A 27,937-nucleotide genomic window follows, 5' to 3' on the forward strand; every position below is an offset into this window, starting at 1 on the left:
TATGTGAACCCTAATGACTTCTCCAAGAGCTAATTGGAGCCAGGAGTGAGCCAACCTTGACTCCAATCAGTGTGATGATATTGGATGTGTTGCTGACAGCTGTCCTGCCCTTTAAAAACACACACCTGTTTTGGGTTTACTGGTCTCAAGAAGCACTGTCTGATGTGAACCATGCCTCGCAGAAAAGAGCTCTCAGAAGACCTACGATCAAGAATTGTTGACTTGCATGAAGCTGGAAAGGGTTACAAAAGTATCTCCAAAAGCCTTGATGTTCATGTGTCCATGGTAAGACAGACTGTCTACAAATGGAGAAAGTTTAGCACTGTTGCTACTCTCCCTAGGCGTGGTCGTCCTGTAAAAATGCCTGCAAGAGCATAGCGCATAATGCTTAATGAGGTAAAGAAGAATCCTAGAGTGTCAGCTAAAGACCTACAGAAATCTCTGGCACATGCTAACATTTTTGTTGACACAACCAAAATTGAGTTGTTTGGGAAAAACACACAACACTATGTGTGGAGGAAAAAAAGGCACAGCACACCAACATCAAAACCTCATCCCCACTGTAAAACATGGCGGAGGGAGCCATCATGGTTTGGGGCTGCTTTGCTGCCTCAGGGCCTGGACGGATTGTTGTCATTGATGGGAAAATGAATTCCAGAGTTTTATCAGGACATTTTGCAGGAAAACGTATGACCATCTGTCCGCCAACTGAAGCTCCGCAGAGGATGGGTGATGCAACAGGACAATGACCCAAAGCATACAAGTAATTCAACAAAACAATGGCTTCAACAGAACAGAATACGCCTTCTGGAGTGGCCCAGTCAGAGTCCTGACCTCAACCTGATTGAAATGCTATGGCATGACCTTAAGAGAGCGATTCACACCAGACATCCCAAGAATATTGCTACACTGAAACAGTTTTGTGAAGAGGAGTGGTCCAAAATTACTCCAGATCGTTCGTTGTGCAGGTCTGATCTGCAACTACAGGAAACGTTTGGTTGAGGTTATTGCTGCCAAAGGAGGGTCAACCAGTTATTAAGTCCAAAGGTTCACATACTTTTTCCACCCTGCACTGTGAATGTTTTCATCTTATGTTCAATTAAAATATGACAACAGCTGTTTGTGTAGTATTATTTTAAGCAGACTGTTTTTCTATTTTTGTGACTTACATGACGTTTACAGTGCATTTTATGGCCAATTCATGCAAAACTCCACGTAATCCCAAAGGGTTCACATACTTTTTCTTGCAACTGTATGTTAACTACTGTTTTAAAAGAAACATGGATACACTCTAGCAAACAAATGTATTGAAATATGTATTCATTAGTATTCTAAGTCAGTAGAATATTCTAAGTGTTCTCAGGTCAGAACAGTACACTTTATTTTTTTAAAAAGTGTGCTCAGTTAATAGCATTTAGAGTTTATTATTTTCAAGAGCTTCAGCACTTTCAAAATGACCCCAAATCATCATTTAAATATTGTAGTCGATTTTCTTCTATGTAACATTATGAATTGATACAATACTAAAAGCACATTATGAATCAACTGATTAAACATTTCTCATTCTGAAGTACACTTTATTGTTGAAGTTAAAGAGCAAATTCAAAAGTTCAATAATTTCAATCTTCTAACAACAGTACTATAAAGAATTAAGGTATTGTGTGTTCGAGTTGCAGATCGCTAATGTTTATCCCATAATGGGAATGAAATTTTCTCAGAGATTTGCTAATACATTTGCCTCTCAATCACATCTGAGTATTTGCTTACAAAAGTGTCAACGACCCTTTTAAATTATTTTGTAAATAAGATATTCTTTTATCAAGTTGGTAACTTTTAAGACCCAGATATCAGGCACTAATGGATTAATTTTTTTATACAAAAGTTCTACATATGGTCACCAAAGCAATAATCAAGCCATATTTTTTTTGCTCAAATTCCCATATGTATTTAAATGCTGCCTCCCTCCACAAACGTATATTTGTCTTTCGGTCAGCCGCCTTATTACTATGCCTTCCACTGTAGCTTTCTTGTGCCTTTGTGCATAACCAAGCCAACCAATAAATTGCACAAAATTTTATTAAAGTCAACAGTATTGATTGTGAGAGAATGGAAGTAACATTATTTAGAAAAAGACATAACATATCATTAGAGTTAACATCATCTTGTTAGGTTGAAGTCATTCATACTTTAGGAAAAATACTGTTTCCTTTTCTATGACAGAGCGAGAGAGACAAATAATTTCTAAATGGAACCATTCAGAAATAAATTCAAACACAATTAGGATGCAAAGGGAAAGAGAGATGGTACATCTAGAGTGATTATGGTTCTATAAACAATGGTATATATAAGTTGTGTTCCAAGTACAGAGCACATGCCAGAAATACATGACATTTTAGTCATGTAGGCCTTATTTGCTAGTCATTTGCTGGGCTGGGCAGGTATAGTCTAGAAGGAAGTGATTTTAAAGTGCCAATACCGCACACAAAAAGTTCAGTGGGGCCACAATGCAAGCCTTTCCCCTTATTCATAAGAATTAAGACAATACTTATCACCATACAGTTTGATATTACTTCCAATAAGTACAATATTTATTAAACATTTCTTCAGTTTGTTACATTTTGTGCAACAAATCAGAAGAGTCTGCAGCCACAAATTATATGCAGAGTATGAAGAAAAATCAGCATCTGCGATCCAAAGAACTATTATGGGACTGCACCTTCCTTTTGAATGGCAATCCCCCTCCCCTTTGTGAAATGCCCTACTGCTTCAAAGGGGGTTGCCAAGGGAGTGCTGCGGAAGAGTCCAAACCTGCTTTGGCTGCACACTGCTTTTAGTGCTGATCCCCCAGGTAGTGTGTTTGCTTTCCATTTTCTCAAGAGCTCTACGTGGAACTAGCAAATCTGATTTTACACAGAATGCCTCATGAACTTTATGCATGGAAAAGTGACAGCCACAATTGTGCTGTCGAATACCAAAAAAAAAAAAGACTAAACTTCATCTTCAGAAGCCTAAACCCGACATCTAAACGTGCCAATATGATCTGAACAAAATAATGTTCAAAGTTTAGCCAAGCACAGGAAACAATCTGGTATAAGAAAAGGTAACAAAGATTACACACGTTTATAAACCAGCACACAAAAGGTTTAAACACATTTCTGAAAATGAAGTTAGCTTTATTGAGTCAGGGGAATAAAAAAGTCAGTATTGACCATTTACAATCTCTGACCTTTCTGAAGACGTTAAGATTCTGTTGTAGTGCAGCTACATACAGTACAATTCAGGCATTTTTCAGTTGGGTTCAGATTTCAAATTCATTGTTGAGAAAGAGTTGGGAAGGAAAGTTTTAACAGCAGCCTCCGCTGGACTGCTTGACTGGAGTGCTCTGAATTTTAACGTTGGATTTCTCTGCGCCACCTGCTGTTGCTCCAGGACCCATTCGTTTTTTGATCTCAGCAGCCATGGTCATGAAAGATTGTTCTACGTTGGTTGCATTTTTTGCACTGGTTTCCAAAAATGGAATCCCAAGAGAATCTGCAAATTCCTGTAGAATAAAGAGATCACTTTTAATTTTGTTATCCAGATTTGGAAAAGAAGAGGAAGCATCAGAACGACTCTGACATATCCTCACATAGATTTAACTATTATTAGTTTGTTTTTCATATAGCCTTCCTTTCAGAAATTCAGGCTAGCATATTCAGTCCTCATCTTCCAAGTTTATCATCACAGCCTTGTGAAGAAGGCTAGGTGACTGGCCCAAATTCAACCAATGAAGTTCCATTAGTAAATACAGACTTGAATGTGGGCTTCCCTAATCAAATATCTTGACCACTACACCACACTCATTCTCAGAATTATACACCTTCCTAGTTTATAATTATTGCAATGGATTCAACAATACTTTTTGAAGATTAAAGTTGTTTAAAAGATAGGCATACCTTTGCTGTTGTATAATCTACGACTTTCTTTGTGGTCAGATCACACTTGTTTCCTACCAACAACTTGTTAACATTTTCACTGGCATAACGATCTATTTCTTGAAGCCACTGTTTTACATTATTGAAAGACTCCTAAAAGATAAAAAGAATATATTAAATCTAAGCTCAGCCATTTAACATAGTGTGTTTGGATTCTAAGACAAATCCCAATGCATTTTAAACATAATCCCAATAGTGTCCACCTCTCTCCTCTGCTTTACAAATTAGGAATTTCTGGCTTGAATTAAGAAAGATTTCTCTGTGCCTCAAGACTCTTCTTTTATGCAAAGACACACCATAATTTGTGGAAGCATCAGGGATGCAGCAAGACATCTTACAAGGAGAACTAAGACTTCAAAGTGAGGATATACAGTCACCACTGAATTCAATCATCCCTTCATCTAATTGCTGCTATTGCTCATGCAATTCCTTCCAATGCCCAACTAACAAATACTTACCTGATCTGTAACATCATACACAACTATGATGCCATGAGCTCCTCTGTAGTAACTAGAAGTAATTGTTCGAAATCTCTCTTGGCCTGCTGTGTCCCACTATGAAAACAAAACGAAAAATGTTGAAAAGTGCTTAAAAGACTGTACCCATTCTGATCTGATAACCGGGCAGATTAAAAAAACCCACTGGTAATACTACTAGTCAACTAACTATTCTGAAATACCTACCAAAGATCAGATGAAATAAAATAAATGAAACAATGAAATAGAATCCATTTCACTGAAATCAACTATAAAATGCTGTTGGGGATTTAATGTTAAGCTCATGGCATTACCAGGAGGCACCAGTAAAAAGTCCTTTCTTGCCATCTCTTTTAAATCTTTAAATAGAAACCCAATTCTGATGTTTCAGGGCAAGCATTCCACACAATTCTTATTTCTGAATTAGCTGGTTAGCCATCTGCACTTTGAATTCTGCCTTATTACCTCCAAGGAGGCTCTGTTGGATTAGAATTAGAATTAGAATTTATTAAATTTATATGCCGCCCTTCTCCCTAAGGACTCAGGGCAGCTCACAACAATAAAAAGTAAAAAAAAAACAACATAAAATACAAAATTTAAAAAAGAATTAAATCATAAATGTAATAAATACATAACAATTAACCCAATAAAATCTAACCTAAAATCTAGGTTTCATCTGTCAGCAAATGGATTTTTTTTTTTGTTCATGGCAGGCGTATCTGGATATAACCTTAAACAATAGGAGCCTTTTGGTAAATTTGCCACAAAATACCTTCAAGCTACAAAATGCCGAGCAACTCTTGTTATATACGCTTAATGTATTCAATTTTGCTGCTGCTGCTTGTCAGAATTTGGAATTGGTCACAATGCAGATTTGCTTATGGCATCGCTACCCTATGAAGCTTACAATGCCCTAGATAGCGCACTCTTTCGAGATTTACCAGTGGACAATACTTACTATCTGAAGCTTGATAGTTTTGCCATCTAGCTCTATAGTTCTGATTTTGAAGTCCACCCCAATTGTGCTGATATAACTTTCTGTATATGTGTCATCCTAGGAAGAGGAAACATTTTTGGAATCATTAGCCATACTGCATTCCAAAGCATCACCACCACAGAAAGGAAAAACCTGTCTTAGAATAAACAAGTACTTGATTAAAATTCCAACTGAAGCCAAGACGGATAAATTTGCTAGAATTTTAACAAAAAATGAGTAGCTTCTAGTTGAGACTGCTCAGATGATGATGCTGGGATGGTTCAGTGAACATTATCAGATTGCCATTAATTGATCATACAGGTAGTCCTTGAATTATTATCACTTGGGACTGGAATTTCCATCATGTTATGATTGTAATTTTTATTTTATTTTAATTCCATTTATATCCCGCCCTTCTCCCAAGACTCAGGGCGGCTTACAATCTAAGCACAAATCAAATTGAACCACACCTGATTTTATGACAAGTTTTACAGCGGTGGCTATGCAAAACATTCAACTGTTGGGCAAATATAGCTTCCTCAATGGGTGTTTTGCCAGAAATTGGCAAAAAAAGGCACATGATCACGTGACGCTGCAATCGATGATAAAGCTGGTTGCCAAGAATCCATGCAATCACATTACCATAGGGGAGATGTAATGGCTCTAAGTGTGAATATACTTTTTTGTAAATCACTTTTTCCAAGGCCATCATAACTTTGAACCATTGTTAACTGAAGAGCCATAAATTAAAGACTACCTGTATCATAGAAGTCAATTTTGGAGCCAGAGAAAGAAGAAATTAGAGCTGTTTTCTTGGGCTTGTTGAGAGTAACTTACTTTAAACTAATGATTAATACAATCAAGCCATTTATACATTTAGTGTACCACACAAACATCACCAATTATAGATCGTATACTTTGCACTTACTACAGGTAGTTCTCAAGTTACAACCACAATTTGAGTCCAAAATTTCTCTTGCACAGCGAAACAGTTGTTAAATGAGTTTTGCTCCATTTTATGACTTTTCTTGCCACAGTAGCTAAGTGAATAACTGCAGTTGTTAACTCGGTAATAGTGAATCTGGCTTCCCCATTGACTTTGCTTGTCAGAAGGTCACAAAAGGTGATCCCGTGACCCCAGGACATTGCAACCGTTATAAATATGAACCAGTTGCCAAATGCCTGAATTTTGATCACATGATGCTACAACAGTTGCAAATGTGAAAAATAGTCATAAGTCACTATTTTCAGCGCCGCTGTAACTGAACGATCACTAAACAAATGGTTGTAAGTTGAGGACTACATATACAGTGAGGGGAAAAATTATTTGATCCCCTGCTGATTTTGTACATTTACCCACTGACAAAGAAATGATCAGTCTATACTTTTATTTTAACAGTGAGAGACAGAATAATGAAAAAATCCCAAAAATACATTTCAAAAAAGTTGTAGATTTACATTTTAATGAGTGAAATAAGTATTTGATCCCCTATCAATCAGCAAGATTTCTGGCTCCCAGGTGTCAGAAAAGGGAATGCTCCTATTTTCAGCTTGCTACCTGTAATAAAAGACACCTGTCCACAGAAGCAATCAATCAGATTCCAAACTGTCTACCATGGCCAAGACCAAAGAGCTGTGCAAGTATGCTACGGACAAGATTGTATACTTATAAAAGGCTGGAATGGGCTACAAGACTATTACCAAGCAGCTTGGTGAGAAGGTGACAACAGTTGGTGCGATTATTCGCAAATGGAAGAAACAAAAAATAACTGCCAATCTCCCTCAGTCTGGGGCTCGATGCAAGATCTCACCTCGTGGAGTTTCAATTATCATAAGAGCAGTGAGGAAACAGCCCAGAACTACATCGGAGGATCTTGTCAATGAGTCAAGAAACCTTAATGACTTGGAGAGGCTCTGCAAAGAGGAGTGGGACAAAATCCCACCTGAGATGTGTGCAAACGTGGTGGCCAGCTACAAGAAACATCTGACTTCTGTGATTGCCAACAAGGTTTTTGCCACCAAGTACTAAGTCGTGTTTTGCGAAGGGGTCAAATACTTATTTCATGCATTAAAATGCCAATAAATTTATACCTTTTTTGAAATGCGTTTTTCTGCATTTTTTTGTTGTTATAATAAACCTACCATTAAAATTATAGACTGATAATTTCTTTGTCAATGGAAAAATGTACAAAATCAGCAAGGGATCAAATATTTTTCCCCTCATTGTAGACAGACCTGGAAGGACATATAATGATTCAATAATTCACACTGTAGTGAAAGACAGAGCATGAAATGCAGGATTTATTTCTTAATTACTGTTAGTTTGGCTGAGCATACAAACTGGCCTTACATAATTACGTGACAAGCAAAAATTCAATACCCCAAATTTAGCCATATATCCAATTTAAGAACTCGGGACTTTTTATGTGCTTAAGGCTCTTAGTTTTGTAAAGGATTAGCTCCTTGTCTTTATGAATGCACCCACAAGATTAGCATTTCTTCTAACTTTTCTTGCAAACTGAAAATTTATTTTACAATTACTTAGCAAGTATAAACATTATGGAGGCTAAAACACCCTAGATATTAATACCATTTATTATTAATCCAAAGATGAACACGCAAGACAACTTACTGCAAACCTAAGTAGCAGGCAAGATTTTCCAACACCAGAATCTCCAATAAGGAGTAGCTTGAATAAATAATCACTGCAAAGAGAAAACCACAATTATATGTACAATATTATGATGGATTAAATCTCTTTATTTATATTATTTTGTTTTATCTTTATTAAAATTGACAATTTCAATCTTTCTGTCAATATATGCCAGGAATTGTATAAATGGATGTTATACTGAAACCAAATTTAAATCTAAATTCTGTGGCTATCTGAAAACTAAATTATGATGAAAATTAGAAAATAACAGAACTGTTAGAGATCTTCAGTTTTGTTATCTTTCTAGATCAATTGGTCAATATAGTAATTGGAACAATCTGATGGAGAATTCTGGTGCTAAGAAATAACTACCAGCCTTTGCTGGACCATTTTGCAGTCTGTCTTGAATAAGGGATTTGGAGAGAGACAATCTTCACTAAAATTCATTCCAGAGAAGATGGAACTACTTCTGATAGTCAGTTCATGGGTGGGATTGTTTAAACAATACACTTAGCAGCAAAAAGGCAAACAAATCAGCCTAGGGTTATTGTAAATATATTCTTATCGCTCATTTCCTTCTCTGCTAATACTGGTATTAACATTATTACCGCTGTCGTAAACAGTTTGGCAACAGAGTACAGTACACACGGCACTTCTTTGGAATCAGTTTAGAACTTAAGTTGGTCTAAGACAAAGCTCCCAGATTGCTGACTGGGACAGATAAAATATCTTGCCTGCATTACATAACTTCCAACAGCCTTCATTTGTTTCCAAATAACATTCTTAAGTAGCATTTTGGTCTTTTGTGGTAAATCAAGCATACAATTAGCCACCCTTCTCTAGATCCCCTGGCATCTGAATAGAGAAGCCACCAATAGAGAAAGAAAGGACTTTAAATTGAACTACCTTATAGCATTTCACTACAAGGAAGGAAAGTTCTGACATAAAAAATAATGAAATAATTTTCAGAAACAATTTTTGTATTTTGTATCGGTATTCAAATTTAAGCAGTCTTAAATACTAGTGATTAATTCTGAGATTTCAAACTTACAGAACAACATAATTAACCTGTCATAACTATATGCTCTCACAGGAAATTAATTTTAAAGTACTTGAAACAAGTGGATGAAATTCTTTTATATGTTTTTCTCAATCCAAATCGAATATTAAAATATTCAAATTAAAAATCATCAATATTTACTACTGAGACTTTTCCCACTCCCTTCGGCTGGTTCAATATTCTGCTGTTTACTCATGTATTCCTATCTATCACCACAGATAGACCAAAGAAATCATACAAATACCACTAAAGTAGACAAATCTTCATGTGTTTTGGTTTAACAATCACAGTAAGGAGCTATGAGGAAGACACCTAAAGATTATGGAAAGAAAAATATCAGCTATGCTAAGACTTTCAGGTCCCTGACAAGCACAGAAAATAAATCATGGACAACTTTAAGGAAAACCCTTTCTAAACACATGGTTTAAAAAGTTCTCAGTGGGATTGGTTTCGGACTGAAGTTCAAGAAGATAGAACAGCAGAGAGATTCACATGGAATTCTGTACTGTACTCTTTTTGATTATGCTGGAAGTAACGTATGTCCAGTATATTATATTACATCTTCAGGCCACTTATGATCATCAATACTATTTATTCAATTTGTAAAGGTACCCATGTCAGCAACAGATTCTGTATTGCAAATCATCTTAAAATTTAAAAAAAAATCCCATCATGAAATATAAAAATTAAAATACACAGCAGTTCATGAATATTAGCAATGCATTTTTGAAATAAAACCATTTCTTTTCATTCTTTTTAGTTCTAAAAGGGTATGTTGTTTAAACATTTGAGTTTAAAAAAATTATAAAGTTGGACCCAGACTTCCTTAGAACAATTAAGTTGTCTCACATTTGATCTTGCAGCCTGACTCCCTTTACAAATGTAATATTTTAACAGCCTGCATAGTAATATCTAATAGAATAACTGCTTCAGAAAAAAATTAATTCTTCAAATGCACAAGGCATTTATCAAACTGATTTTTAAATAAGTTGTACAATCTAAGACAAGGTAGATAAAATGCTTTTCATACATAAATTAAAGTTCTATAGCTCCCTATGTTCAGTTATTTATTTATAAAACCTATAGCTTGTCCATCTTACTGCAAGGTAACTCTTACAGAAAAATCCCAAGAAACATTTAATAATAATAATAAAATTGGAAGGGACCTCGGAGGTCATCTAGTTTACAGGAGTGGAGTGAATAAAAAACTCATTTTAAGATTATTTTCTGATAAACATTTCTGACAGAGGAGCCTATGTTTCTATTGGTGAATAAATGCCTTGTTTCATGCCTATATTACTGCAATAATTTTCTGCCAGGAACTATATCTCAATACAAGGTAATGTTTTTTCAAGATGTTCTGAACCTTTCATGCTACTCTAATTTTCTTTATACAGTAGAGGGTTTTTCATTAACTCCTTATTCAAGTCATAGCCAAATTAAATTACAAGTAGTCCTCAACTTACTTTTATTTAGTTATTATTCAAAGTTACAACAGCAATAAAAAAGTGACTTAAGACCATTTTTCACACTTATGACTGTAGCAGCCTCCTTGTGGTCACACAATCAAATTTTAGATGCTTGGCAATTGTAATCCTAGTACTGTAACCCAGGGCTTTTCAATCAGTGGTACGGGTACCACCTGTGGTACATTGGCACTTGCCAGGTAGTACATGACCATCCTAGAAAAGTGGTAGCGGGGGAAGGGAATGAGCTAAACAGGTGGCAGCACTTCACAAGCCTGAGCGAGAGATGGCTGGAGCTGCAGGGCTGTCAGGGCTCAGTGGAAGTGCCAGGATCAGCACTTCTTTGGGGCTGTTAAGTCTCAGCGGAAGCACCAGGATCAGCGCCAGGCTCCAGCTGGAGCTCGGTGCTGATCCCAGTGCTTCTGCTGAGCCCAGAAGAAGTGCCGATCAGCTGGAATGTTGCAGTATTCCCAGGGTCTTGTGATTTACATTCAGATGCTTGGCAACTGATTCATATTTATGATGGTCACAGTGTCCCAGGGTCATGTGAAGTGACCAAAACCTGCTGCAACCAGCCAGCAGATGGGGGGAATAAAAACCAATCCCCCATCCCACCCTCGCTGCCAATCCTCAACAGAAATGCTCACAACAGGAGGAAGAGCGCCGCCAGGCAGGCACGTGTCTTGCTTGGCTGTGGCTTGGGGGGCACTTTTTTCAGTGCTGTTGTAACTTCAAACAGTCACTAAGCAAACTGTTGTAAGTTGAGGACTACCTGTACTTCATCACTTTCTCCCTCACTTTTTTTTTGGTCATCAAGTTTTTGACACCTTGCTAGGTGACTGGTGGTACTCGGATGTTGCCATATCCTAAAAGTGGTACAATGGGTGAAAAGGTTGAAAAGCCCTGCTGTAACCTATAATGGATCTGACTTTCATCTGCATTCTATTACTAATTAGATTCACATTATACAAACTTTAAAAACAGTATATTGTGTCATTTTTTTCACTGTATATGTTGAACTAACAATCACTCTTTTTGTTAGAGAAATAATGTGAAGATTACCTTAATTGTGGCATCTCCTTTAGCAGCAAATACCTCATCCAAATGTCTTCTGTATGTATTAATCCTACTTGAAGCCTTTTCTTTTTACAAACTGCTTCAACTTGGATATTTCGGAGCCATCTTGCATGCTAATTACTTCAGGTCAAGCCATAACATTTCAACAGATTTAAATTCAGGCCTTAAGATTTGGCTCTTTCAAAAATGTGAACTTTTTTCTACTTCAGTGAATCTGCTGTACATGTATGCCTAGGACCACTGTTGTACCACATCACTCACATTCGACTCAGGGCTGGCTAGGCTGAAGCTCTTTAGAATTTACTGGTCCAAATCAGAATCCATTGCTCCCTGACCATTTGAAAGCCACTGGATTCCTAAGCCTTCAAAACGATTTCAAACAATGCCACGTTTCACTGATGGGATTAAGATTCTTGTGTTGGAATACAGAATTCTGATTTCTCATCAACCCCACAATGTTCCGTTTTTGTCTTGCCTACCCACCCAGCATTGTTCCAGTCTGCAATATGTAGTCTTTGGCAAACTTGAAACAGGTGGCAGTGTGCTTTCTGGAAAGCAGAGACTTCTTGCTTTCTATCCTCTCTTTAGTATTTACCTAGGGAGGACTAATCAGTCAATACCAGATGATATGTAAGCCCTTGCATCCTGACAAGAGTATTGTGTACTTTATTGTTGCAATGTTGTTGTTGTGTTTTTTTCTGGACAACTACATGTGGGAAGAAAGTAACAATGTTATTGTATTTCTCCATTTGTATACTATGTGTCTGATCAGAGCATGATGGAGAGCAAACTGCTCACAAAAGTTTTCATAGTCCTCTCCAGTTTCCTGAACACTGATAATCCTTTTCAGAGTTCAAAGAGATCTCATCTGATTAGGGCACGATTCAATTCCAAAAATTGTGTCCTGAAAAGCAGACACAACTTGTCTGTGGGTTTTTTTTAAGAGAAGGACCTCCTCAAAGTTACATGTGATTATCATCATTGTTTGGATCATCTAACTCAGGGGTGTCAAACTGCAGGCCTGTGGGCCGGACACGTCATACAGAAGCCACACCCACCCCATTGCTGGTGTGCTGTCCCAAGTAGATGAGATTGCTGGTGAGACAGCCAGAATAAAACTCAAATGAATGGGATAAGCAAATTACTTTATTCACAGGTATCCTCAATGAATAACTCACGGTTAGAGCAGAAATTCTTCCGGAATATAGATTGTAATCTGGACCCATCTCATTAGGTAAAAGAATAATGGACTTTCTCATCCTGTGCAAATGTTACATGTTGATACGGAGCTTGTTATCCCCCAGCCGCATGGCTAGGGTTCACCCAGAGCGATGATACAAAGGCACAAAGCCAGGAAGTCCTGCAATAAACTCAGAAACTCCTCCCAATGTTCTAGATAAACTATAAGATTTACTAACTAGACTACATTTCCCAGAAGCCATCTCTTAAGGAAATAGTGTTTAACACGTTAAATGCTAAATGTCCTCACATTTTTCTTAATGATACAGCATTAACCCTGTAAATGCTAAATACTCTAACACAGTTCTTAATTCCTAAACTAGATATAAAATGGACCAGCTGTATACTGGTCCAGCACAGCCGACAATGGCAAAACAGTCCCGATACGTCTTGTGACATCATTTGACATCGCGAGTTTGACATGTCTGAAATTCTAACTCATTGTAACCCATTAAGAGAATGGTGGCTCAGTATTCAATAAAGACATGACACAGTGTATTGTTTTGTGTTTTGTTTAGCCAGATGAAACTCCGGTTACACTGTAAATCAAGTAGATCAGGATTATGAATAATTCTAAAGGGTTTACAAACTTTCACTACGATATTTGTTTTAGCAGCAAAACAGCAGTAATTTGCCACTGCCTTCTTCTAGGATGTTTTTTCAATCTTCCAGTTTAGCCTACATCCTTGTTATACTTTGTAAATTGCCAATCCAGGTTCTAATCAGATGAGCCGATTCTGCTTAATTTCCAAAACCAGGCTATGTCAGGCAGATATCTTGGCTAAAATGCATCCTTAACCGAAGTTTTTATTTGAATTAGTTACTTTTCAACACTTTACCTATACGAAACAGATATATATCTTACATTTTACTTCACCACTGCAAAATAAAATGGTTAATACTTTTAATTAATACAACTTAGCACTACTTCATAAAGGAAATCAATGAAAACTTGCTGCAGATGTGAACTACAGGTTGATTTTAATAATTACAACTGCATTCAAGTACTTTTCTGAACTGTATATAACTGAAGCATTAAATCTAATGCTGGTCTGCTCTTTAAGTAAACAGAAGCATCAACTTTAAAAGTGTTAACATTAAAAGTGTTTGCAGGCTTACCAGTAAAATTGAAAATAATAATGGAGCCTTGATTTGGTTGCTTGCTATGCACTGAATCCAGGATCATCAAATGTTGTATTTCAGAAGGAATGCAATCCAATCTAGAAATGATTGCACATCTCCCACAAATCAGTTTCTCCTACAGTACCTATACTAGTAGTATCTGTGCATTTTTATTTGAATTTAATTTCAGGTTCATCTCAATCTCTCACGTTCGTGAGTTTAAAGCAATATTCTAATCCAAACCTGTAAAAAATATTTCCCAAAAGTTTCATATGGATATTTAAAGGACTGAAGGGCAAGATGGAATCCTCAAAAGCCAGTGAGGCAGCACAATTGCCAGCATCACCTCTTGGTCTATCCTTCAGAAATATCACAGTCATGCCAACATTATCTGACCCCAATCCGATAGGTAAGAAAATGCCCCCTATATTTATCATGGATTAGGATCCTATTAAAAAGTCATCCCCATATACCTTTGATGTTGCTCAGTATTTCATTTGGGAATTTCCAGAAAATTATTAAATTTTCACAGTTTAAATGTACAGAATCCTACATCACTAAGCAAGCCATAGTTTTAATTTGTTAAGTTACACCACAGATAGGATGACATTTGTTTTGGATGCTAAAAACAAACACACACTCAATCTTCAGGCCCTTGCTCTCACCACATGCAACTTTAACTCATGATAAAATTAGACTTGCTGTTCCAAAGTGTCATTACTAATGTTGCCTGGAAACAGTAGAACAAATTTGATGGTACTCAGCCTTTAAGCTGTAGAACTCAGAGGGTAAGGGTGGATGATGAGAAAAGTTTCTGAGCAATCAAAAGTGCTTAATAAGAAAAAAAAGTCAGCATTACTCTTTTGGTGTTGCTTCCACATTTCAGTTTTCATTGCTTAGAAGTATTTCACTGCAATGCAGCAACATTGCAAAATCAACCTAAGCCCAGAAAGCATTCTGTAAGAATCATGTGGCAAACACATGACCCTCAGCTAAAATGAACATCCACAATAATCAGTCAATAACAACTGGTCAGAAAGGGTGAATCAGGTACAAAGAGATCAAATGGTAACACTGTTGAATGGCTTTTCTTACACTAGGAGTCCATCTCAAAGTCATTCTTTTTACACTTTCCACATAGTACTCATTTACTCTTCTATTAAGGCGGCCTCAAAAACTGTAGCTGCCTTAATTGTGGTTGCCATACACTAAGTCCACCAACATTCAGAATACTATATCCCTACTTTTGTTATTGTTGCACCATGGAAAATTAATTATATATAAATTCATATGAGTTATTTTCTGAACTTTTGCAGCCGAATTATCCTTCAATATAAATTATTCAAAGAGCAGTGCTTTGAAGTACCAATGCTGCCAAGCTGAAGAGAACAAGTAAAGATAAAGCAGAGATACAGAGAAACAAGCTAAATACATGTGAACAGGAAAAGAAGTCCAGAGTTAGGCTGTATTTTAGGTTTAAAGAAATGAACAAGAACAGGAATGGCTAGAGATACAGATGAAAAGATAAATTTGTTTATAAAGCAAAGATAAAAGTGAGAATACTGATAAAGACAGAATGTAATATATAGGGGCAGGCAACTGACAATCTTAAATCTCCCTTTGTAAATGCTTCTGGTCCTGATTGTTGAACCTCAATGGTACAATTCACTGCCATTAATTGTGGGGAACAGATAAGAAGTAAGCTCTACAGCAGTCAACTTAAATTTCCCCAAAGCCCACAGTCTCCCCCTGCTTTTCCTAAATATTAAATACAGCTTTTAGTCAAGGCTGCTCACTAAGCATAAAGGTACAACATGTAAAGAGTACAGAACAACCAGAGACATCTAAGGAAAACTATAGCCAATGGAGTGCACATGTATGCATGTTAAGCGGTCACCGATTAAGACAAGGTGAACTGAACAAAATTAAAAAAAAATCAAGACTGAGGTCTACTTGATATAGTATGGTGTTCCAAGTGTCACAATCATCATTTGGTAAATGACCCTGGATCATCTTCCAGTATATCCATCCTCACAGTTGGGAGAATTAAATGAAAAGGGGAAAAAAACCTGTACATTTCCCTAAATTCCTCGTTGAAACTACACTTTCCCCCTTCACTTAACCTAAGACACTTCCATTAACAAAAGTTTCCCCGCACACCATTTCCCCACTATAAGCTTTAACAACAGGAAGCTGGGATCTCGATCCTGGATTGCTTACCTACCTAAATCGTGGAGAAGAGTAGGTGGGAATTTATAAGTCACTCTCGGAGAGCAGCTAAGGACAGACAGACTAAGATCCACAAGTTTCCCATCTGTGCTAGAGAATATACCAAATAACGAACCAACTTGCTTAGCTATCAGAAGGGCTGGGACATCCAACGCTTTTGAGTTATTCTTAGAGGATTATTTACATCTCACAACAGGATTCACAGCAAAGCTTCAGGCTACCCTATCTTTCAGTGTGTGTGTGTGTGTGTGTGTGTGTGTGTGTGTGTGTGTGATCTCAGAATGTTCTTTGAAAAGCATTAAAGCCAAAGCCTTTCTTATGGTCCAACTTTCACTGCAATGTATGGCTGTGAAAGTTGGACCATAAGAAAGGCTGAGCGCCAAAGGATTGAAGCCTTTGAATTATGGTGCTGGAGAAGACTCCTGCGAGTCCCTTGGACTGCAAGACGATCAAACCGATCAGTCCTAGAGGAGATCAACCCTGACTGCTCTTTAGAAGGCCAGATCCTGAAGCTAAAACTCAAATGCTTTGGCCACCTAATGAGGAGGAAGGACTCACTGGAGAAGAGCCTAATGCTGGGAAAGATTGAGGGCAAGAGAAGAAGGGGATGACAGAGAATGAGGTGGCTGGATGGAGTCACTGAAGCAGTAGGCGTGAGCTTAAATGGACTCCAGAAGATGGTAGAGGACAGGAAGGCCTGGAGGAACGGGTCGTTTGATGGGTCAAACACGACTTCGCAGCTAACAACAACAACAAAGCCAAAGCCACCATTCTGTTTACTATCTTTCATTGTACGTGTGTGTGTGTGTGTGTGTGTGTGTGTGATCTCAGAATGTTCTTTGAAAAGCATTAATGCCAAAGCCACCATTCTGTTTACTATCTTTCAATGTGTGTGTGTGTGTATGTGTGTGTGTGATCTCAGAATGTTCTTTGAAAAGCATTAAAGCCAAAGCCACCATTCTGTTTACACTCTCTCTCTCTCTCTCTCTCTCTGTGTGTGTGTGTGTGTGTGTGTGCGTGATCTCAGAATGTTCTTTGAAAAGCACGAAAGCCAAAGCCACCATTCTGTTTACTTGCTGCGGGCACGAACAACCGTTCTAGATCCCCCTCCAGAGCCCCGGCAGCCTTCCCTGTTCCCGAGGGCTGTGGCCCCAAAGCCGCTTCCGCGTCCCTGTTTTCCTTCGGCAAGGAGCAATTGCTCCATTCACCGCCTTTCACCCCCGTCAGCACTTACCCCACCATCGTCCCCGTCTCCCGCTCCCTCTCCAACCTCGTCACTCCCTTCTGTCCCCACGCACGCACAAGGCAGCTACCATTAGTACTCACTATTCGGGATTCATACTGGACATGTCAGCGGGGCCCCCCACGGCCTGTAGAGAATGAGCTCTCTCCGCGGAGCAGGCGGCGGTCAGACCCACCACCGGCGGCTCCTGGAACGGTCGGGCTTCCTAGCCAACCAAACACCCAAAGGTGACAAAGACGGGCAACAACGGCGTCTCCTTCCGACAGGGACAAACCCCTCCCCACACAAGCGGCGACTGCAGCCTCCTCTCCGCTCTGGCACCTAACACTCAAAATGGCTGCCACCTCCGAAACCAGGAAACGGAGAAGCCTCCGTTGGAGGGCCGGCTCTTACATGATGGGTGAGAAGGCGGCGGGAGCCTTGGCAAGGGATGCTGGGGAATTGAGTTCCCAAGTCCCGCGGCGGCTTTCGGGTTGCTTTGGAGCCGAGCCCACAGAAAAACTCGCTTTCCCAGCAAACCTACAGGCAGATTGACGCGTGCGTAATCCAAGCTCTCTTTTTTTCCCCGTCTTTCCCGGTTGACTCAACTTTGATATTTTGGTAACCGATTGGCTGACAGGTTCAGCCGGCCGGGCAACGTCAGCAGGGAAACGTGGCAGCTTGGGCGAGCCGTTGATTTCTCCAGACAGGATAGGGAGAAAGCGGGGCAAGCGGCGAAGGGAGGGAAAAGCGACGCCAGCTATTTTGTGGGCGGAGCGATCACGTGGAATTGGAATTTGAACTGAGGTTAGACGTAGCAGTTAGAATATAGATTATTATTTTTTTGGAAAAAAAATACCCCGTGGATAAAGTTTCGAGTCCAACGTCGCGGTAAAAGGGAAAGTATTAATCTATAAATATTACGCAGATAATGCCAGTAGATTTTTTAAAAATGTGAGTCTGTGCCAGGTGGGGACTGATCAGCACTCTGTAGGGAGGTTTAGAGGACTTATTATTTCGCAATTTAGAATGGATTATAAAACGGAAACTTTGACGCCAAGTAAACCCTTGCAGATTAATACTACCCTGCTGTTTGCCTTTAAATAATTGACGCTGAGATTCCGTTATCCAATGCCATACTAATATGTCAGAAACTTACAAAAGGTCTACCCATAAGCATTTCCTAAACAGTTTAAATATGGTATTGCCTGGTGAAGTACCATTAGCTAGTTTATTCTGTGCTTTGTGTACTATTAATAAAGAGTATAACAATATTTGCAATATATAATGTAGTCCTTCTTGGTGTGGCTGCTGCTTCCGGAAGTCCATTCTGAGCCTGGGCAACAAAAAATTAGCTACCGGTTCTGCCGAACTGGTGCAAACTGGTTGAATCCCACCACTTCATCTTTGTATTTGTCATTATACATCAGAGCAGAGGTCCCCAACCTTTTGGGCACCAGGGACCGTTTCCGTGGAGAAAGGTTTTTCTAGGGACCAGAGAGTACATGGTTTTGTGTGTTGCCTGCACCCCACAGATGGGGCTTTGCTTGTTTGTGTGGACCGGTTGCTGGCATGCCATGGCCCGATACCAGTCTACAGACCAGGGTTTGGGGACCTGTGCATTAGAGGATAAAATAAAACATTCTCTGAGTATTATTTTCCTAAGACATTTACAAAATAAGTAAAAATGGCGAAATATCAGTTTTGTGAAAACTTTAGATGATATTAAGGATTTAATATACATTCTAAATATGTAAGCCAGACATGTCAAACACAAGGCCCGGGGGCCGGATCCAGCCCGCAAAGTGGTGTCATGTGGCCCGCGAAGCCATCCTGGAAACAGTGAGGGAACGGCCCCCACTGCCTTGGCCCTGGCCCAGAGACCCTCCTTCTGCCAGAGACCCTCAGATCTGTCCCACTCCTGCCCAGGCCCCCATAGGCACCCTTGATGCGAACGCTGTAGAGCTGGCCATGCCCACCCAGTAGGCCACACGCACTCTAGCCATGCCCACCCAGTAGGCCACGCCTACCCTGGCCATGCCCACCCGGCCCCCTGAGGGCAACCGCAATGCTCATGAGGCCCTTGCTTAGCAAGGAAACCTAAGTCAATAGTGGCAAAACCTTTAGAGACCGAGTGCCCAAACTGCAACCCAAAACCAACTTACTGGGTGCTGGGAGGGCGTGGCCTCCTGGGGAGGTGTTGGCCCACTAGGTGGGCATAGCCAGCTCAATGTTACTCTGGCTGGTGGGGGCAGTGGGTAGGAGGGCATCTTGCTCAGCAGGTGGGGGGGCATGGGGGGAGGCTCCTGAGCCATGCAATTCTTTTGAGAGGTGAAGAGGAGAGTGGGAAGGGTCTGTGGTGGGATTGGGGCTCCTCATGCCTTCCGCTGCCCACCTGTGCTCTTCTGCAGCAGATGCAGCTCCGCTTGCCTGGCAGGGCAGGTGCACGCTCGTGCACGGGGACACACATGGCACTGCTGCCTCGCTTTCCGTTCCATGCCGTGACTGGGCTGGACTGGGCATGGAGCCTCCTCGTGGCTTCTTCCCCTGTGGACATCGGGAGTGCCCATGCCACCAACAGCTTGTCCCGGGGCAGCTGCCGCCATCCTGCGCTCTTCAGCCCATCGCTGGCCAGCCAGGCATGTCGGGATGCCTTCCTTTGGGCTCCTTCGGCCTCTCCCCCCACCTCCAGGCTGGAGTTGGTCAGATTCCCCTCATGGGCAGCCCTGTCTCCGGCCAGCCCTCCTCGTCCATCCTTCTGCTCCTTCTCCAGGCGGACCGTGGCTTACCGAGCGCCTTTCCCCACATGCATCCTCAGGCGGAGGAGCCGGACAGTCACGGCTCTTGCTCCCCTCCAGCCTCCATCTGCCCGAGGCCTGAGTTCGGTGCGCCCAGCTGGCTAGCGATGGGCTGGAGAGCACGGGATGGTGGCAGGTGCCCTGGAACCAATCAGCTCCTGATGTCCATGAGGGAAGAAGCGGCAAGGAGGGTCCACTCCCAGTCCAGCCCCGGCATGGCACGGAAAGCGAGGCAGCAGCCCCACGTGCATCAGACCCAACCCTTGCAGAGTGCCCTTCTCCCGCCACCTCCACCCGGCTTGTTCCACGCCCTCATGGCAGCGGTATTGGGCAGGAGGCAGCAAATAGGGCTTGCTGAGGATCGAGCCGCATTTGCCACCACTGCCACCACCCTCGGAGCCAGCAATCAGCAGGGCCCCGTCACGGGAGGACTCAGGTCCAGCCCTACGAAGCCCACCTTCTTGCCAAAGCTGCCCAGATACACGCCCCATTGTGTGACTTCTGCAGCAGTGGCAGCAGTGTGGAGGGTTAATGGTGGGCATGGGGGGGCACAGGAGGCGCGGAGGCTGATCGCAGGTGTAAGCAGGAGAACCGCACAGGGAAGAGGTGCTGCCCAGGGCCAGAGTGGAGCCGGGCGGGGCTGCAGGGCGCTGGCGTGGAGGCTGATCGCAGGTGTGAGCAGGACAGCTGCACAGGGCAGAGGTGCTGCCTAGGGCCGGAGTGGAGCTGGGACGGACTGTGGTGGCGGCTCCGCTCTGGGCCTGGGCAGCGCCTCTGTCCTGGGTAGCTGTCCCGCTTGTGCCTATGATTGGTCTCCATGCTGCCACTGCCGCTGGCTCCCGCAATCTGCCCGGCCTCCACACCGCCTGCATTGCACAGCTCCTGGGGCCCCCATGCCTGCTGTTAACCCTCCCGCCACCATGCAGGGTAAGGTTGCCGCCCCCGCCCAGATGCCCTTGCTTCCCCCAAGGTTTTACTAACCTGCCTTTCAGCTGCATTCCGTTTCTCTGTTTGCTTCTCAGCCTTTGCCATGTGTTTGCAGTAAAAAAAAAAGTTCCATCAGGCTTTCTAATTTCTTGTGAGGGCATCTGGGTGGGGGTGAGGGCGGCAATCTTATCCTGCACGACTTCGGCAGGTGTCTGGCAGGGGAGGGAAGCAACAGCCCCTGCCCCACCCCTTGCATGGAGCGCCCTGCTCCCGCCGTTCCCCCCCCCAGATCTATCAGAACGATGACAACGATACCTTGTACTCTGGAAAAATTTGGGGAGAAATTTATAAATGTAATTAAAACAATTTGCAATAAGCAATTAACCAAAGTAATGATAAATGGAGATATGACTGAGAAGATTAACATTATGAAGGGAACAAGACAGGGATGTCCTCTATCTCCATTATTGTTTATCTTGACATTAGAGGTACTAAACAAAAATAGAAGACACATTAATGACATAAAACGTATGAAAAGTAAGAGAGAAGAATATAAGCTACAAGCTTTTGCAGATGATTTAGTATTTATCTTGGAGGAACCACTAGAGATAGGACCTGTATTAATAGACCAAATAGAAAAATATGATCAGGTAGTGAGGAAAATTAATAAAGATAAAACAAAAATGCTAGTGAAAAGTATTACTGAAAAACAAAAAAAAAATTGATGGGAAAGCTAGATATACAGATTGTAAAGAAGGTAAAATATCTGGGGATTCACCTGACAGCAAGATGTACAACAATTAAAGAGGATAATTATCACAAATTGAAAAGACAAATTGAAGTAGATTTGGATAAATGGAAAAATGTACAACTATCATTAATGGGAAGGATTGCAATAATCAAAATGAATATATTACCACGATTGTTGTTTTTGTTTTCAACAATACCAATAAGATTGGAAAAGAAATATTTCGAGGGGCTTAATAAAATAATTCTGAAGTATATTTGGCAGGGAAAAAGGCAAGGATTAATGTAAAAATGTTACAAGATGCAAGACTCAGAGGTGGCTTTGTTCTACCTAATTGGGAATTATATTACCAGGCCGCAGCATTATCGTGGATGAGAGAATGGATCTTATTGAGGAACAGGAAATTATTGACATTAGAGGGACATGATTTGCAGTTGGGATGGCATGCTTTTATATCGTATGGGAAAAATAGAATACATAGCTATTTCCAGAGACATCATATAAGGAATTCTTTATTGGTGGTTTGGGAGAAAATAAAGAGAAAGCATTATTTGAAGATTCCAAATTGGCTCTCAACTATGGAAGCGCTAATATACCCCAATATGTTTAATATGGGAAATATTATAAGATATAAAGACCTACTAACAGACACGGGGGAGCTGTAAACCAAACAATTAGAGGAACAAGGAATAAAGATGGATTGGTACATGAGAACGCAAATACAATCTAGATATGAAAAAGATGTTAAAATAGATGGTTTTAACTTGGGGACAACAGAGTTAGATGAAATACGGGAACTGAAGAAAAATGGATAAAAAAGATGTATAGTTACTACATATGGAATTAGAGGAGGAACAAGTGAAAGAGTCAATGATAAAATGGACAAGAAATTTTGGATGTACGATTGAATTTGATAGATGGCAGCAATTATGGGAAAGAAACTATAAACTAACAATGGTGACAGCGTATAAAGAAAATATGTACAAAATGTTTTACAGATGGAACATGTCTCCAGAAAGATTAGCTAAAATATTTAAGGACAGATCTATGAAATGTTGGAAATGTCATCAAATACCAGGTTCTTTTTATCATATGTGGTGGACGTGTGTAGAAGCTAAAACTTATTGGAATATAATTAGAACATGGATAGAAAAGATGATACAACAATATATAGACCAGAAACATTCCTGTTGGGTATTTTACCAGAGAAATATAGTAAAGAGAAAATATATTTGATTATTCATATAACCACTGCAGCTAGGATTGTGTTTGCACAAAATTGGAAGGCACTGAAAGGCCCCCCCCCCGCTCCCCTGAGGGAGAGGTGATTGGGAAAATATTGGAATGTGCGGAAATGAACAGTAACGGTGATAAAGATAAGACAGAGTCAGAGTATTATGAAATCTGTGGAAATTTTTATGATTGGGTGAAAAGAGAATATGGTTAAAAGACGGCTAACACTAATTTAGATGGAAGAAAAAGGAGGAGATAAGGAGGGAGACCCAGGCGACACAGTATTGGATAAATGGAGGTAGTATAAATATTTCAAGAAGTATATACTGAGAAGGTCAAATAGAAAATTAATGTTATTGTACCTAATATAGATATTGAAAATCTAGGGAGTGGAGTTGCTTGGACATTACCCCTGAATTGTATTTGAAGAGGGATGAGAGGGAAGAAAGGAGAGGAGAGAGGCAAGAGAGTAGAGGAGGGGGGAAGGTAGTACGAAGGTTGGAGGAGAAAAGGAGGAGAAGTGGGGAGAAATGGGAGGAGAGCAGTTAAGGAAAGAGGAGAGGAGAGGAAGAAGAGGGAAGTATGGAATAGAGAAGAAAGTGAGAAAGAAGGTAGACAAGAGGAAAGGGGAAATGGACGAGAAACACCAAAATTTATGTGTATGTATTTATGTTATGGAGACTATCTGACAGATAACAATATAAAAAGAATGTATGTTAATACTTGATAAAATACTACGGTATATTTGTTGATATGTATGGGGGAAGAGTTGGAAAAAATAAAAATAAAAAACTTTTTACACCTTTTCCCTTAATAAAGACAATGGCAATTGGTCCCAATTTGGTCCCAAATGAAGTTGTAACACGATGACTATCTGTATTATGAAAATTCTCCTTCACCACCAAATACGCTCCTGAAGAAATTGCTTCTGGCATCCCCTTCTTGTCTGGGGGTCAAAGTCAGGAAAATGCTTCCAGAAATTTGAGTGTCACACAGGACGATGGTGCCCTGCAGGTTTCTGCCCCGAGGACCTGGGATGTTAAGAAAGAAAACCTCAAGAGCGCCCAGACCTATATAATTAGCCTGATTTAACTTTACAGGAAACAATCTAATATGTTCTACTGGCTGCAGAGGCAGAGCAGGTGAAAAAAAAGCCTTTTCACTAATCCAATCGGTTTTGTTGACCCATGTTATGATTATTCCCAAACAGCAACATTTCCAAAAATGTACCTATATTTAGAATACAAATATAAATTTTAATATAATACCTTCCAGATCTCAGTTTTGAGTTATCATAGAAGAATTCTATGGATTATATGCAAGGTTGATATCATTTTTAAAGATCTAAATTTTATCTCAACTAGAAGTATTAAACTTTTGCTTACAGGAGGGATCTCTAAATTCCATTGAAAACTAGTAAAAGATGCTACAATGTAAGAGTAATCATAGATTGATTTAGTTACCTTGCTTTTCAAAATGTGGTTTTTTGGTCAAAGCATTTTGCCAGAACTACTGCAAAGTGCTTTAGAACAAACAGTCAGCATGCAGCCAACGCGCATTGTAACTGGATATGACTGCAACTACTATGATTGTATCCACACTATGATTTATAATACTTAGTAAATTCACCTCCTCCAGTTGGTTTGTCCTGACGTGTTCAAAATGTCTTCTTTTGGCAGGTCTGTCTGCAGAAATATAGAGACCACCAAAGAGAACTAAGTGAGTAACCAACTCTTTTTGTGTGTGTGAGAAGCTGTGGCAGGAGTGGGGATACAAAGGCAACCCTTCCTCTGCACCACACCTGACCCTTCCTATTGAATGACCAGTCTTAAATTTCAGTGTTGTTTGTGTGTTAATATGTAATGTCTTTTGGGAATATTGTTTAACAGCACAAATGTTTTTCCATAAAAATACAGAACAGAGGCAGACAGAAGAGCTGGCAGATAAAGATGCCACCATAAGAGCTGTAAGTCATTCATTTCCCTTACAATCCTGATTTAAGTCCTTCTTTTGGTCTGCGAACTTATATTCAATGACAGATGCACGCTTCCTCTAATTTCTGCATCTTAGCTGGAAGAGGAGAACAGCAGCTTATCCAGCGAACTGTCCCACCTAGTGAGGCAGAAGGAGGACCTGGAGCACAAACTAAATCTGGATCCAGAAAGTGAGTATTATTTTTAATTTAACAACATTTTAATTGTTTTCATTTTAAAAACAAAAGCGATTTATTCATCTTGGCTGTACGAGTTCTAATTCTTTTACATTTTTTGCCAGGAGATGCTGACAGAGAGGAATTGTTAGTTGCAATCCTAAAGAACCAACGTGAAAGGTACCAGAAGGCAATCAGCCAACTCACCGCTGTAAGTATCTTACATGATAGTAAGAAATTAGAACAACCTCTGTAAGCAAGATTTTATAATGTACTTGCTCAATTTCTTTTGACAGGAGGTTCAAAGAGAGAGGGAGAGGTATAGAGACCTTATGAGAGCTCGGGAGCAGGCAATCGACGCCGTCTGCTCCCACCTGCTCTCTATACCCTGCTCTCAGAGAAGATTGTCGGTGAGTTTTGTCCTTCCGCTTCTGGGAGAGAAATAGACATATTTCAGTTGATGCGACTCAACCCCGTTCTAAAATATCTCTTTAACAATTTTCAGCCTCTGCAAGAAGCGAATAGGAGAAAACATCTGAATGCGTCAAGAAGGTAAATGTTACGCTTTTTAAAGACATTACATGTTTTTTTTCCATAGAAAAGTTATCATACCACATTAGGTAAACAACAACAACAACTTCATTGATTAGCCCTTGGGCCATATCAAAGTGCAAAGTTCCAGCAACAAACCGTCACCAAAACTTGATAAAAGCAATCCAAAATGGAATTTGATAAAATACAATTTAAAATGGAATTAAAATAAAATACAATTTAAGATGAAATAGTAATAAAATACAAATTTTAGATATAGATAAAATATGATAACATATTTTGGAGTCGCTATAACATTCAGCTATGTAATAGGAGATTTTAGACAGAATGCCCTCTTATGTAGAGCTTAGACGGCTTTTTGTTGACGTGCTGGGCTAAATTGTTCCAAAGGCAAATGTAATTTAAAAATTGGCTAATATTCTACCTGCTAATTTTTGCTGAGAAGTTATTCATCAGATAAATTATTGTCTCTTTCAACTTGCTGGGTTGGATTAGACAAAAAAGCTGTTTGATGTGTAATTTAATGTGTTAAGTTATTTTTTTACTGAAATTTTTATCTCTGTTTCAAAATAAGATCTGGTTTTTCTTCAAATACAATCTTCAAATACAGGATTGCACTAACATGATTTCCACTCTAACCTACTTGTTTTTAATCTGTTTCAGTGAATTCAAAGACACCTGTACCTTTTTGGGGGACTCCTTCTTCTCCCTTCTTAACCCAACCAGGAACAACCAGGACCACCTGTGGCTCAGAGATGCAGTCAAGTGACATACATCACTTTTTACACCTTTTCCCTTAATAAAGACAATGGCAATTGGTCCCAATTTGGTCCCAAATGAAGTCGTAACACGATGACTACCTATATTATGAAAATTCTCCTTCACCACCAAATACGCTCCTGAAGAAATTGCTTCTGGCATTCCCTTCTTGTCTGGGGGTCAAAGTCAGGAAAATGCTTCCAGAAATTTGAGTGTCACACAGGACGATGGTGCCCTGCACGTTTCTGCCCCAAGTACCTGGGATGTTAAGAAAGAAAACCTCAAGAGCGCCCAGGGGAAAGACATCAAGCATGCTTTGGCCAACAGCCTTGCCAGCCAAGTTGATACCTTCCACCTGCCCAAATGTCCATCCAACTGTGAAGTAAAAGATGATTAGGGATCTGGAGGCTAAGTCTTATGACGATCGGTTAAAGAAATTAGGTGTGACTAGTCACACCAAGGAAAGGATTAGGAGTGTCCTGATAGCAGTCTGCCAATATTTGAGGGGCTACCATAGAGAAAAGGGGGCTGACCTATTCTCCAAAGCATCTGAGAACAGGAGAAAAAGTAACCAAGAGAAAATCATCAAGGAGGAATCCAACCTAGAATTAGGGAGAAATTTCCTGATAGTGAGAACAATGAATCGGTGGAAAAGCTTGCCTCTGGAAGTTTTGGGGCTCCATCTCTGGAGGTTTTGAACAAGAAATTGGACAGCCATTTGTTATAGGGTCTTCTGCTCAAACAGTAGGTTGGACTGGAAGATCTTCGAGGTCTCTTCCAACTCTGTTATTCTGTCTTCTCTAAGTCTCTTTTATGTCCAACTATATTTGCTAAACGTCATGGGTTTGGTTACATTGTCTACTCTCTCTTGTTGCTATATTGAGCCTGAGCTAATGTGATGTCTCCTGTCTTTTTCTCCCCTTTTTCTTCTGCTGTCTTCTCTTGTAAGAGAAAGATGATGGAAATTGCAGCCATTTTTGCTTTGCTTTTAATATGCTTTTTCTTCTGTTTAGAAATTAGATGTAGAAGGGGGGAGGGTATGAATGCTTGAACTCAGCTAGCCATAATAATAATAATGCAGCTCCGTGGGAACTAAAGGACACAGACTGATAACGTTTTGGTGGGCTGAGGAGTTGGGGAGAATCTGCGCTTCAGGGTAACTGGAGAATGATTAATGACTGCTTCATGGGGGTGAGAATTGCAATTTGTTACGTTGTATCTGGGGGAAGGGAACCTAGAGTTAGGTGATTGTCCATTGTAGTTTACTGCAGCCAATC

General features: G+C 40.1%; 1 protein-coding gene across 1 annotated transcript; it reads right to left on the minus strand.

Moving 5' to 3' along the window:
• Window positions 1–1,106: 1,106 nt before the first annotated feature.
• Window positions 1,107–17,663, minus strand: RAB1A (RAB1A, member RAS oncogene family). The gene is made up of 6 exons (XM_083374620.1): window positions 17,599–17,663; window positions 8,059–8,131; window positions 5,409–5,504; window positions 4,433–4,528; window positions 3,936–4,067; window positions 1,107–3,541 (listed from the first exon to the last, which is right to left on the minus strand). Exons 1-6 carry the CDS (start codon window positions 17,619–17,621, stop codon window positions 3,344–3,346), a joined length of 618 nt encoding a protein of 205 aa, XP_083230746.1. The 5' UTR covers window positions 17,622–17,663; the 3' UTR covers window positions 1,107–3,343.
• Between the last annotated feature and the right edge of the window lie 10,274 nt (window positions 17,664–27,937).

This window comes from Vipera ursinii (genome assembly GCF_947247035.1).
Source record: "Vipera ursinii genome assembly, chromosome: 1".
NCBI lineage: Eukaryota > Metazoa > Chordata > Lepidosauria > Squamata > Viperidae > Vipera > Vipera ursinii.

Bases quoted from the DNA above. Each gene is read 5' to 3' on its own strand.
- RAB1A (XM_083374620.1), bottom strand. From the start codon at position 17,621: ATGTCCAGTATGAATCCCGAATA. The intron at 4,529-5,408 runs GTAAGTATTGTC...TTGTTTTCATAG, and splicing joins AAACTATCAAGCTTCAGATA to TGGGACACAGCAGGCCAAGA. The intron at 4,068-4,432 runs GTAAGTATTTGT...TTTATCTTTTAG, and splicing joins TGTATGATGTTACAGATCAG to GAGTCTTTCAATAATGTAAA.